General features: G+C 37.0%; 1 protein-coding gene across 5 annotated transcripts; it reads right to left on the minus strand.

Moving 5' to 3' along the window:
- Positions 1 to 1,749: 1,749 nt before the first annotated feature.
- Positions 1,750 to 5,383, minus strand: tmem169b (transmembrane protein 169b). Of its 5 annotated transcripts, none has more exons than XM_041807410.1 (3): positions 5,283 to 5,383; positions 4,290 to 4,669; positions 1,750 to 2,654 (listed from the first exon to the last, which is right to left on the minus strand). In XM_041807410.1, exons 2-3 carry the CDS (start codon positions 4,561 to 4,563, stop codon positions 2,020 to 2,022), a joined length of 909 nt encoding a protein of 302 aa, XP_041663344.1. In that variant the 5' UTR covers positions 4,564 to 4,669; positions 5,283 to 5,383; the 3' UTR covers positions 1,750 to 2,019. The 5 variants fall into 5 exon arrangements, with proteins under 5 accessions (XP_041663344.1, XP_041663343.1, XP_041663342.1 ...); XM_041807409.1 differs by having other exon boundaries at positions 5,224 to 5,364; XM_041807408.1 differs by having other exon boundaries at positions 5,247 to 5,363.
- Positions 5,384 to 12,181: the final 6,798 nt, after the last annotated feature.

A 12,181-nucleotide genomic window follows, 5' to 3' on the forward strand; every position in this document is an offset into this window, starting at 1 on the left:
GAACTTCATTTATCTGTATGCAGATGACAAATGTAAACAAAACTAGGCATAAAGAGAGTAAACATACCAAACATGTGGGATGATGGTGCCATAAACATGTAAACATGATTTTAAAATGTCCAAGAAAAGCTCTGATTTGTCAGCTCTGTCCTGCATGGCTTCAAATCACAGCTGGATTATGCTGCCAGTGCCCTGAGGCCACAATAAGCTATTGATCTCTCTTCCTTCCTGTCTCTGTACATGCATGCATACACTGAACAGACAGCAGAACGGACGTTCCAGCTCCATTGTAGTTCTACTTTTGTCTGAGAGGGGTATATAACCCATTAAAAGGTCACATTATGAGTGAACTGAAAAGCACTACAGCTGCTGTTAATAATAAAATGCATAATAATTTGCATCTGGCGTTTTAACCCCAACAAATATACCCTTAATCCTTGTTTTAATAATAATAATAGTATACACCTACATCTGCAGTGGTAGGTTGTTTAGGGCCACTTTATATTTCAATTAAAATGCAGCTTTGTATCTCTATTTTGAAAGATTCAAGCCTTTTTGAGCAACCAAGATTAGAAGCATAACATGGAATCATATTAAAGGGCCAACACGTCAAATTTTAGCAAACTGAACATGCATCTGGAGTCAGTCACTTCTTTACTTCTTAGCCTCAGTCCAGAACAAACTTCAGTGAGTGATTATGATGACTTCATGAACAAAACAACATTGTTGTAGAAACTGGTGCCGTTTTTGATGCCAGTGCACAGCACAGTGATCACATACAATAAATTACAACTATTTACAGATAATGTGGTTTCACACACATGTATGCATCAGTGTCCGCAGCTTGTTTCTCTAACAAGGAGCGCAGAGGCCTGCATTTATCAAAAAATATGTGAGAGCAGTTCAGCGGCAGGAGGGAGAGTCCAACAACCATAAAACATAAAATATAAAAAGAAGGAATTACACTGTTTCCGTTTCCATGCTGCACAATATAAGTCAAAGACATCTGGATCTAAGCCAGGGGTGTCAAACTCAAGGCCCGGGGGCCAAATACGGCCTGTGGAACAGTTAAATACGGCCCACGAGATCATATGATATTTCTGTTATAACTGGCCCATCAGTATTCAGATTTCCTCAAGTATAAAAATGTTATCCTTAAAGATTTAAAATATCCTTAAGTCATAAAATCTGAAAAAATTAAGGAGTGAAAATACTTAGATAAAAGTCAGGAATGTGGTAAAATTAATTGATTTGTGTTTTAATTTCATATTTTCAATTTTGCATCTCACAATTAGGACTCAAACTTAGAATTCTCACTTTTTATTTCATACTTTGAGCATTTCAACTCATAATTTTGTCTTCTTTTATAAAATTTTGAGCTTTTAGATTTGTATTTTTAAAAATTTAAGAAATGTTTTGACCTTTTTAAATAATTATTTTGCATTTTATCTCATATTTTCAACTCCTTACTTTGACTTCATAATCCAATAGTTTGACCTTTTAGACTAACATTTTAACAATACAATTTAATATCATGTTTTGACCTTTTAAGTTCATAATTTTGACTTCTTTCTAATATATTTGCCTTTAAAAAACATAATTTTTCAATTTCAATTTCATGTTTTGACCTTTTTGAACTAATAATTTTACTTTTTTCAGATTATGAGCCTTTAAAATGATCTTTTTTAACCTCAAAATAATTTTTCATCGGTGCAAAGGTTGTTTTTTATTTCATATTTTATCACTGGTGAAATGTGGTTGACAGTTTATGGTTGAAAAGGTGACCCTGTTAGGCCCTCAGGTTAGACCTGAATCCAGAATTCGGCCCCTGCTGTGATTGAGTTTGACACCCCTGATTTAAAGTAAAAGACCAGCATCTCTTGGCAGTGTTTGATACGTTGCAGAAAAGTGAGAAGTTTTTAGATACTTTCCTGTGTACATCGTAAACTTTGTGGCACATGCTTGTCAAACCACGTTAAATAAGAGCCTTCGTGAACAAGTGCCGACACTACCCCATCTTCACACTGAGGATGTCTGGGCAAGTTCGCTCGGGGCTTTGCTCTGCAGAGTGCCAGAGACCGTATCAGAGTCAAGCAGCTCCACTATGCTATAAGGTGAGCAGTCCTCCAGCCCCAGCTTCCCACAGGCCCAGCCACAGAATCCCTTCTCCAGGTCTCTGACAGCCTGCCACCACTCACTGGCGGCCCAGGACACCTGCACCACGGCCGAGTACAGAGCCAGAGACAGCGCCATGGGCATGATGAGCATGGGGTAGAAGATGATGAGGAAGGGGCATATGGTTATCTTGTGCCAGAACGTCCGCTCCTCATTGTACACCAGGAAGACGTTGTACCAGGTGAGGGTGCCGTAGTAGAAGGAGGTGATGAAGGAGAGGAGGAAAACCACAGGGGCGCAGGAGAGGCTCCACAGGACGACGTGGGGTCCCTGGCAAAAGCCTAAGCCACAGGTGCGTTTAGCTCCTTCGCCTGCCTCGCACTCAGCATCAAGACGTTCCTTTGACTTGGCCAGATCCCGGATTTCCTTCTCTGTCAAAGTGAGGTGGATGTCCACCAGCTGGCCTTTCTTCTTTCCTCGAGTGATGGTGCCTGTCAGTGTGACGTAGCGGCTGTCTGGAGGAAGGCTCCAGCCTCCACCTAACACGAGAGATACAACACAACATTATCACATTAGGGAAAATTAAATATTTCTCTCTTTTATTCGTCTTCCTGCAAGGATTGACATCAAACCCCTTTGTTGTTCATGGTTTCTGAGGTTTTATGTGATGTTATTTCATCTTATACATCAGGGGTGTCAAACTCAATCACAGCAGGGGCCGAATTCTGAACCTGGGTCTAACCTGAGGGCCTAGCAGGATCCATATTTAACCATAAAATGCCAACCGTGTTTTCAACAGAAATGAATTATGGGGGTAAAAAACTTGGCAATGATGAGAAATGATTTTGCGATTAAAGGTGAACATGATAAGCAAAAACTCAAAATCTGAGATAAAAGGTCAAAGTTATAAGTTTAAAAGGTAAAAACATGACATTTAAAGTCAAAATAATGTTTTTAAAAGGCAAAATATGAGATAGAATACTGAAACCATTAATTCTAAAAGTCAAAAACTGAGATAAAATTCAAAATCATGAATTTACAGTCAAAATACTGTATGAGATCAACATTGAAATCATGAATTTCAAATGTCAAAATATGAAATAAAATTAAAAATCATAAGCTTTAAGGTAAAAAAAAATGAGATAAAATTTAAAGTTAGGAGTTGAAAAGGTCAAAATGTGAGATAAAAGTCAAAATTGTGATTTTAAAAAGCAAAATATGAGATAAGTTACTTAAACCATGAATTTTAAAAGTCAAAAATTCGATTAAAAGTCAAAATCATGATTTTTAACAGTCAAAATATGAGGTAAACGTCAAATCATGAGTTTGTAAATGTCAAAATATGAAATTAAATTAAAAATGAGTTTTAAAGGTAAAAAATTTAGATAAAAGTTAAAGTTAGGAGTTGAAAAAGGTCAAAACATGAGATAAAAGTCAAAATCATGATTTTAAAAGGTCAAAAAACTGAGATCAAATATAAAATCATGAATTTTAAGGTTAAAAAATTTTAAATAAAAGTTAAAAGTTGAAAAAGGTCAAAACATGAGATAAAAGTCAAAATCATGACTTTAGAAGGTCTAAATAAGATCTGAAATTCAAAATTATGAATCTGAAAGGTAAAAATATGAGATAAAAAGTCAGAGTTATGAGATGTTAAGGTTCAAATATGAAATAGAAAGTCAAAACCATAACTTTTAGTCATAATGTGAGATGCAAAATTGAAAATATAAAGAAAACAAGAATTTATTTCCCACAAACCTGACTTTTTATCAAATTATTTTTACTGTTTACATTTTCTAATTTTTATGACTCAACAATGATGTTATAAATCATCAAGGTTAAGTTTACATTTTTATACTGGAGGAAATCTGCAGACCTCATACTGGTGGGCCAGTTCTAATAAAAATATCATATGATCTGGTGGGCCGGGTGTAACTGCAACATGGGCCGGATTTGGACCCCGGGCCCTGAGTTTGACACCCCTGTGTTATAACAAAGGTACCACAAATTTCACTACAGTCACCTTAACTGAGTTAAAATCTTTGTTAATCCATCAACTAGCAATTGTTTAGATTAGCTTGTTCATAAATAAGGAGCTAAAAAAATCAAATGATCTCTAAAGTTATAATTGATTCATGACATAAGAAAGGGACAATTGATAACCAGCTTCTCACCTTCTCCTGTAGGTGTGCAGAGGAATTTAGCCCCCTCCTCTGTGCTCCTCTCTCCTCCCTCCTCACCACCCTGCTCCTCTCCAGACGTCCTCTCCATCTCAGACCTGTACACAATAATGGACTCTGGACGTGGGTCTTTCTTCTTCCTCCTCTTCCTCCTTATAGAGGGTCCTGATTCTCCGTCATCCACATGGTTTCCTGATATGTCTGATCTTAAGGAGATCATCTGAGGGCTGCCCTCTCCTTCAGTCTGAGACTCCTCTACATGTGCCATAGTCTCACCTGGTCTTGGAAAGTCTTTTGACTCTTGTAAGCTACTTTTTACAGGGTTGATGACGGACGTCCAACCATCGTGTGCAAGGATTTAGGAGGGTTTCCAGCTGAAAACACAGTGAGAAAAGCACAACCGTAAACCAAGGCAAGAAAGCACTTAAAAACAGGTTTGCTTTATTCAATCACAGTAATCTAATCCTGCATGTGGAGTGGCCTACATTCAGCACAGACGCCTTGAATTTAATGATGCTCGACAAAAAATCTGTCAAACGTCAAATAAGATTGATCCAATGGCATCAGGCGTTTGAGCAGAGAGAAAGCAATAGCTCTGGATAGCAAACAAAGCGTGAAAGATCTGCTCTATAAGGGGGGTGTCTCTGCTCTGCATGAAGGCGCACCGATGGATTCTCTGCGAGCCTAGTCCACACATTAAAACGACCTTTCTGCTTTACATGCGAAATAAGAGGAAAATACATATTACATAAATTATCCAGACGAATGCATGATGAATAAGAAGGCTGATTATTCGACAATGCTACCCATTCTTCCCACAGCTGATCCCCTCCCATTTAAATCCCACCCATGTCCGCTCTTTTGTTAGCAGCAGCAGCAGAGAGCTGCATGCATTCAGACCAGAGCTGCAGATCAAATACCGTCTTACCTTTTAATAGGTTGGGAAATTACCTGGTAGATAAATATCTGCGTGTGGAGAAAGCTCACCGGGTTCGGCTGACATGTTGTGGGAGGCCACGCATCACGGCGCTGTGTTTTTCCCAGATGCAGCTGCGCAACGTAAAGGGTTTCCAGAATAGCACTAGCCCCGCCCCTCCAACCTCTGCCACACCAATCCAGAGCAAATCAGGAGACATCCTCCTCCTGGCTGCTGGAGTGAAAATGAAGAAAATGTCCCATAAATCTCCATTAGAACTGGTTTCTGAAGAAGAGTGACGGTGCCTATGGCAGGGATGTCAGACTCAGTCACAGCAGGGGCCGAATCCGGAATTTGGGTCTAACATGAGGGCCTAACCGGGTCAAGATTTCCCATAAACGGTCAGCCTCATCTTCACCGCTAACAAATTATGGGGAAAAAACGTAACATTGATGATAACTGATGTTGAGATAAAAAAAAAAAGAAGTCAAAAGTGAGAATCATGATCTTAAACAGTTAAAGTACTAAAAAAAAAAAAAAAAAAAAAAAAAAAAATAAAAAACACGAGTTTAAATAAGTCAAAATATGAGATAAAATCCAAAACCATGAGTTTAAAAGGTCTAAATATGAGATAAAAAATTCAAAATTTTAAATAGAAAAGATCAATTTTATGGCGCTTGCCAGGGACCCCACGTCGTCCTGTGGTTTTCCTCCTCTCCTTCATCACCTCCTTCTACTACGGCACCCTCACCTGGTACAGCGTCTTCCTGGTGTACAATGAGGAGCGGACGTTCTGGCACACGATAACCATATGCCCCTTCCTCATCATCTTCTACCCCATGCTCATCATGCCCACGGCGCTGGCTCCTTTTTTATGGATATTTAGAATATTTTGTTGAAAATGTCATGATATGAGAAAAAAATTCTAAATCAAGAGTTTAGAAGCAGAAAATATGAGTTAAAATTCAAAATTATGAGTTTTAAAGGTCATAAGATGGGATAAAACATTTTTAATTTTAAATCAAAGATCAATATTTGGGATTAAAAAATATATTTAAAATATTTGGTTGAAAATGTAATAATATGAGAAAAAAATCAAAATCAAGAGTTTATAAGCAGAAAATATGAGATAAAATTCAAAAACAAGAGTTTTCAATGTCAAAATATGAGAAAAAATTCAAAATATTGGGTTAGAAGGTCCAAAGATGGGTTAAAAATTTAAGATTTTAATGTTTGGGATTAAAATTCAAAGTTAGGAGTTGAAAATGTCAAAATGTTAGATAAAATTCCATTTCATGTGTTTAAAACGTCGAAATATGACATAAAAATTAAAATTGTGAATAAATGGTCAAAATATGATGTTAAAGTCAAAAACATAACTTTAAGTCTAATTGTGAGAAATTGTGTGCAAATTAGAAAATGGTGAGGAGAGACAAAAAATTAGTTGACTAAAATTGGCAAAAAGCAGCAAAAAGTTGGGAAAATGGGCAAAAATTAGAAAAAGAGGCACCTCATTGGGCGAAACGTGGGAAAAATGGCAAAGGGGGGCGGCAGACTGTAAATAGCAAAAAGCAGGATAAAAGTGTCGAGAACTGGTTTAAAAAGGGGCAATAACTGGATAAAATTGACAACTAGAAAAGCACTCGGAGACCGCAGACCTCCGCCATTAGCCCTATCTCCCAATAGTAAAGAATCCTTTTACAGAGGTTTCTGTGGGGGGCGCCACAGAGCTTCAGGGGAGGCATGGAACCATAAACCTGAAAAAGGTGATTTGCTTTGCTAACCTCTGCTGTGTATTGAGCAAAATGGATGGACTTATAGTTAGTATAGGGACTATGCTATAGAGCAGTGTTACTCAACCCTCAACCAAAGAGCAAAATTGTTGAAAAATACTTTGCAAGAGCCACAATCCAAGAGGTAAAAAGTGGCAAAAACAGCTTGAAGTCGCAATAAAAATAGGTTAAAGGTGGCAAAATGGTCCAAAAGCAGCAAAAAAGGGTGAAAAGGGGGAAAATGGGGTGAAAAAGTGGAAAAATGGTCAGAAAGTAGCAGAAATGGGTGAATAGTGACAAAAAATGAGTGAAAAGTGACTTAAATGGGCAAAAAGTAGTCAAAAGTGGCAAAAATGGGCAAAAAAAGATGAAATGGCATGTAATGGCAAAAGGTAGCTTAAATGGGGAAAAAGTGGCAAAAAAAAATGTAGAAAAGGGCAAACACTGGGAAAAAATGGCAAAAAGAAGAGGCAAAACTTGGGAAAAAAGTGAACAAGTGGTATCTAATGGCAAAGGGTAGCATGGGAAAAAAAAAGTGGCAAAAAAAATTGTAAAAAAAAAAAAAAAAGGCAAAAATGGGGATAAAAGTGGCAAAAATTGGGGAAAAGTGTCAAAAGGATGTTGCAAAAATGAGCCAAAAAAAAGGAAAAGAAGGATATTTAATGATGAAAGTTAGCTTAAATGGACAAAAAGTGGCTAAAAAATAGTTCTAAAAAAGGCAAAAAATGGGATAAAACTGGAAAAAATTGGGAAAAAGTGGCAAAAGGACATCGCAAAAAATGAGCAAAAAAAGGGAAAAGGGATATTTAATGATGACAGGTAGCTTAAATGGACAAAAAGGTGAAAAAGGGCAAAAATTGGATAAAAGTGGAAAAAGGTATTTCTACGGTGGCCCTGAAGGCCAACAGGAAATAAATATTTCAAAAGCGCAAAATACATTTCACAAAACACAAAAACATTTCACAATACACAAAAACATTTCACAATACACAAAAACATTTCACAATACACAAAAACATTTCACAATACACAAATACATTTCACAAAACACAAAAACATTTCACCGATCGCAAAATACATTTCACAATACACAAAAACATTTCACAATACACAAAAACATTTCACCGATCGCAAAATACATTTCACAATACACAAAAACATTTCACAATACACAAAAACATTTCACCGATCGCAAAATACATTTCACAATACACAAAAACATTTCACAATACACAAAAACATTTCACAATACACAAAAACATTTCACAATACACAAAAACATTTCACAATACACAAAAACATTTCACAATACACAAAAACATTTCACAATACACAAAAGCATTTCACCGATCACAAAATACATTTCACAATACACAAATACATTTCACAATACACAAAAACATTTCACAATACACAAAAGCATTTCACCGATCACAAAATACATTTCACAATACACAAATACATTTCACAATACACAAAAACATTTCACCGATCGCAAAATACATTTCACAATACACAAAAACATTTCACAATACACAAAAACATTTCACAATACACAAAAACATTTCACAATACACAAAAACATTTCACCGATCGCAAAATACATTTCACGAAACCGGAAAGGGTAGGACCATGGTGCTTGTTTGTGATTGGCTAAACCCAAGTCTGTCCGGCATCAGTCATTTATCATTTCCTGTTTACACTTCTTACCGCAATGGCTGAGCCAACGCGAAATTTGAAGTGTCTACCGGCATGGAAGAGGAACTTGAGTTGTTAGCGGAATACTTCAACAAGGGAAATACATATAGTGTGATTCTTGATATGCTCTCATCATGACATACACATTTCAGTTGGAAGCCTAAAATCGCGCTGAAAGTGTCGTGCCAAAAGAAGTACCCCGGTAGGATTTGTATCCCCGCCGCCTTTGCCGAAGGAGCTGACTATCGACTATCAGGCGTAGATTTCCAGTGAATAAAAATGACAATAAAAGAATGTATAAAGCAGAAGATTAGTTTTGATCATCTGTTTTATTCATCATTATCGTGTTTTTGTCAGTAATATCTTTTAAAATAAGATCTTTTAAGTAAACGTTTTGATACTGCAGCTTGGTGCACACTCATTACGCCGAACCAAGAACGCATCTTTTTCCTCCTGCGTCCTGTCATTGTATTTTGGCGGCGTGTTGGTCATCAAATCTGGGTCCACGCTGCTGTACATGAGTAACAGACATATTTTCTTCATAACTTTTATCATCTTCTATTAGCGCTGTTTAGCGTCAAGCCGATGACATGCACTCACCACTTCCCACTTCCGCCTCGAGGTATTTCAAAATAAAGGTCCTGCATAGCCATTTCACTGAATATTAACTTGTCTATTGACCAGTCTGAACAAGATATATGTACAGAGAGATCAATTTCAGACCATTTATTTCAACACATCGTCCACTTTGACTGCATCCCACTCTAAACAAGTGTTTCACAGTGTAAAGAACTGTAAAAAACAAAGGAACATTTAATTGCAATCAAATATGTCATCTCTTCAGGATGTATACATGGTGTACTACTGCCTTGTCTTTGCTTTAATGCAAATTACAAATGATTTTAGGTCTCATTTTAGCTTTGCCAGGATTTGTACCCCCATCCACAAGGAAGAGGTGGGGCCCCCTGCCTCAATAGACTTTTCTTGGCCGGCTCTCATGACAACTGATGACATTTGGGACTTTGGAGAAGTTTGAAGCATTACTCTTGAAGTTAGAGGGGGGATAACAAATACATCAGGCCTAGATTTGGCCCTGAAATAATTTGTATCCCCCTGTAACTTGAAATAGAAGTGAGTTAACCTGTTCAAACTCTCCAGTATTATCAGGCTTGATCAGAAATGAACACAAAATGAATGTTATGATGGTAGTTCATGATTTGAGCATTCTGGAGGGGGGATACACTTTGCACCATTTATACACCCTGAAGAGATGACATATTTGATCGCACTTTAAATGTTCCTTTGTTTTTTACAGTTCTTTACACTGTGAAACACTTGTTTAGAGTGGGATGCAGTCAAAGTGGACGATGTGTTGAAATAAATGGTCTGAAATTGATCTCTCTGTACATATATCTTGTTCAGACTGGTCAATAGACAAGTTAATATTCAGTGAAATGGCTATGCAGGACCTTTATTTTGAAATACCTCGAGGCGGAAGTGGGAAGTGGTGAGTGCATGTCATCGGCTTGACGCTAAACAGCGCTAATAGAAGATGATAAAAGTTATGAAGAAAATATGTCTGTTACTCATGTACAGCAGCGTGGACCCAGATTTGATGACCAACACGCCGCCAAAATACAATGACAGGACGCAGGAGGAAAAAGATGCGTTCTTGGTTCGGCGTAATGAGTGTGCACCAAGCTGCAGTATCAAAACGTTTACTTAAAAGATCTTATTTTAAAAGATATTACCGACAAAAACACGATAATGATGAATAAAACAGATGATCAAAACTAATCTTCTGCTTTATACATTCTTTTATTGTCATTTTTATTCACTGAGGCGAAATCTACGCCTGATAGTCGATAGTCAGCTCCTTCGGCAAAGGCGGCAGGGGGATACAAATCCTACCGGGGGTACTTCTTTTGGCACGACACTTTCAGCGCGATATTAGGCTTCCAACTGAAATGTGTATGTCATGATACGAGGAGAGCATATCAAGAATCACACTATATGTATTTCCCTTGTTGAAGTATTCCGCTAACAACTCAAGTTCCTCTTCCATGCCGGTAGACACTTCAAATTTCGCGTTGGCTCAGCCATTGCGGTAAGAAGTGTAAACAGGAAATGATAAATGACTGATGCCGGACAGACTTGGGTTTAGCCAATCACAAACAAGCACCAGGTTTCGTGAAATGTATTTTGCGATCGGTGAAATGTTTTTGTGTATTGTGAAATGTTTTTGTGTATTGTGAAATGTTTTTGTGTATTGTGAAATGTTTTTGTGTATTGTGAAATGTTTTTGTGTTTTGTGAAATGTATTTTGCGATCGGTGAAATGTTTTTGTGTATTGTGAAATGTATTTTGCGATCGGTGAAATGTTTTTGTGTATTGTGAAATGTTTTTGTGTTTTGTGAAATGTTTTTGTGTTTTGTGAAATGTATTTTGCAATCGGTGAAATGTTTTTGTGTTTTGTGAAATGTTTTTGTGTTTTGTGAAATGTATTTTGCGATCGGTGAAATGTTTTTGTGTATTGTGAAATTTATTTTGCGATCGGTGAAATGTTTTTGTGTATTGTGAAATGTTTTTGTGTTTTGTGAAATGTTTTTGTGTTTTGTGAAATGTTTTTGTGTATTGTGAAATGTTTTCGTGTATTGTGAAATGTTTTTGTGTGTCGTGAAATATATTTTGCGCTTTTGAAATATTTATTTCCTGTTGGCCTTCAGGGCCACCGTATATTTCATAGCATTATAACTGAATTAGAGGGAAAGGCAGATGTTTAAGGACATTTGCAAACCAAAATATCCAAAATAAATTAATGTTAAAAATGTTTTAAGATTAGACATAAATGTTTAAAAATGTTGCTGTTTAATTTTATTATTATTATTATTATTTTATTTGAATCCTTTTTGTGGGTGGGGGTCCACTGAATGAATAATTTCTTCTTAAGGGAGGCTCATTCTCCCACACTTTGAAAATGCCTGCTTAAAAAACGTCCTGGACCCAGACGGTGATCCGGATCAGTCACAAAAGCTGATCAGCTCTTTCTTAAGCCATTTCTGCAATTTCCTGAAAATGTCATCAAAATCTGTCCATAACTTTCGAGTTATGTTGCTAACAAACAAACCCTACCGATCACAAAACCGCCTTGGCGGAGGTAATACAAGTTTAATAACGGAAATAACGTCGTTTTTTACGGGATATAACGGGAGAACGTCGTTCTTAACCAACATCCTGGTTTAATAACGTCGTTTCTGTTGTGTTGGATGAGGCTAATATCCTGGTTTAATAACGTCGTTTCTGTTGTGTTGGATGAGGCTAATATCCTGGTTTAATAACGTCGTTTCTGTTGTGTTGGATGAGGTTAATATCCTGGTTTAATAACGTCAGTTCTGTTGTGTTGGATGAGGCTAATATCCTGGTTTAATAACGTCGTTTCTGTTGTGTTGGATGAGGCTAATATCCTGGTGTTTCTTGATGAGGCTAATATCCTGGTGTAA

The sequence above is a fragment of the Cheilinus undulatus genome, linkage group 15, assembly GCF_018320785.1.
Source record: "Cheilinus undulatus linkage group 15, ASM1832078v1, whole genome shotgun sequence".
Classification (NCBI taxonomy): domain Eukaryota; kingdom Metazoa; phylum Chordata; class Actinopteri; order Labriformes; family Labridae; genus Cheilinus; species Cheilinus undulatus.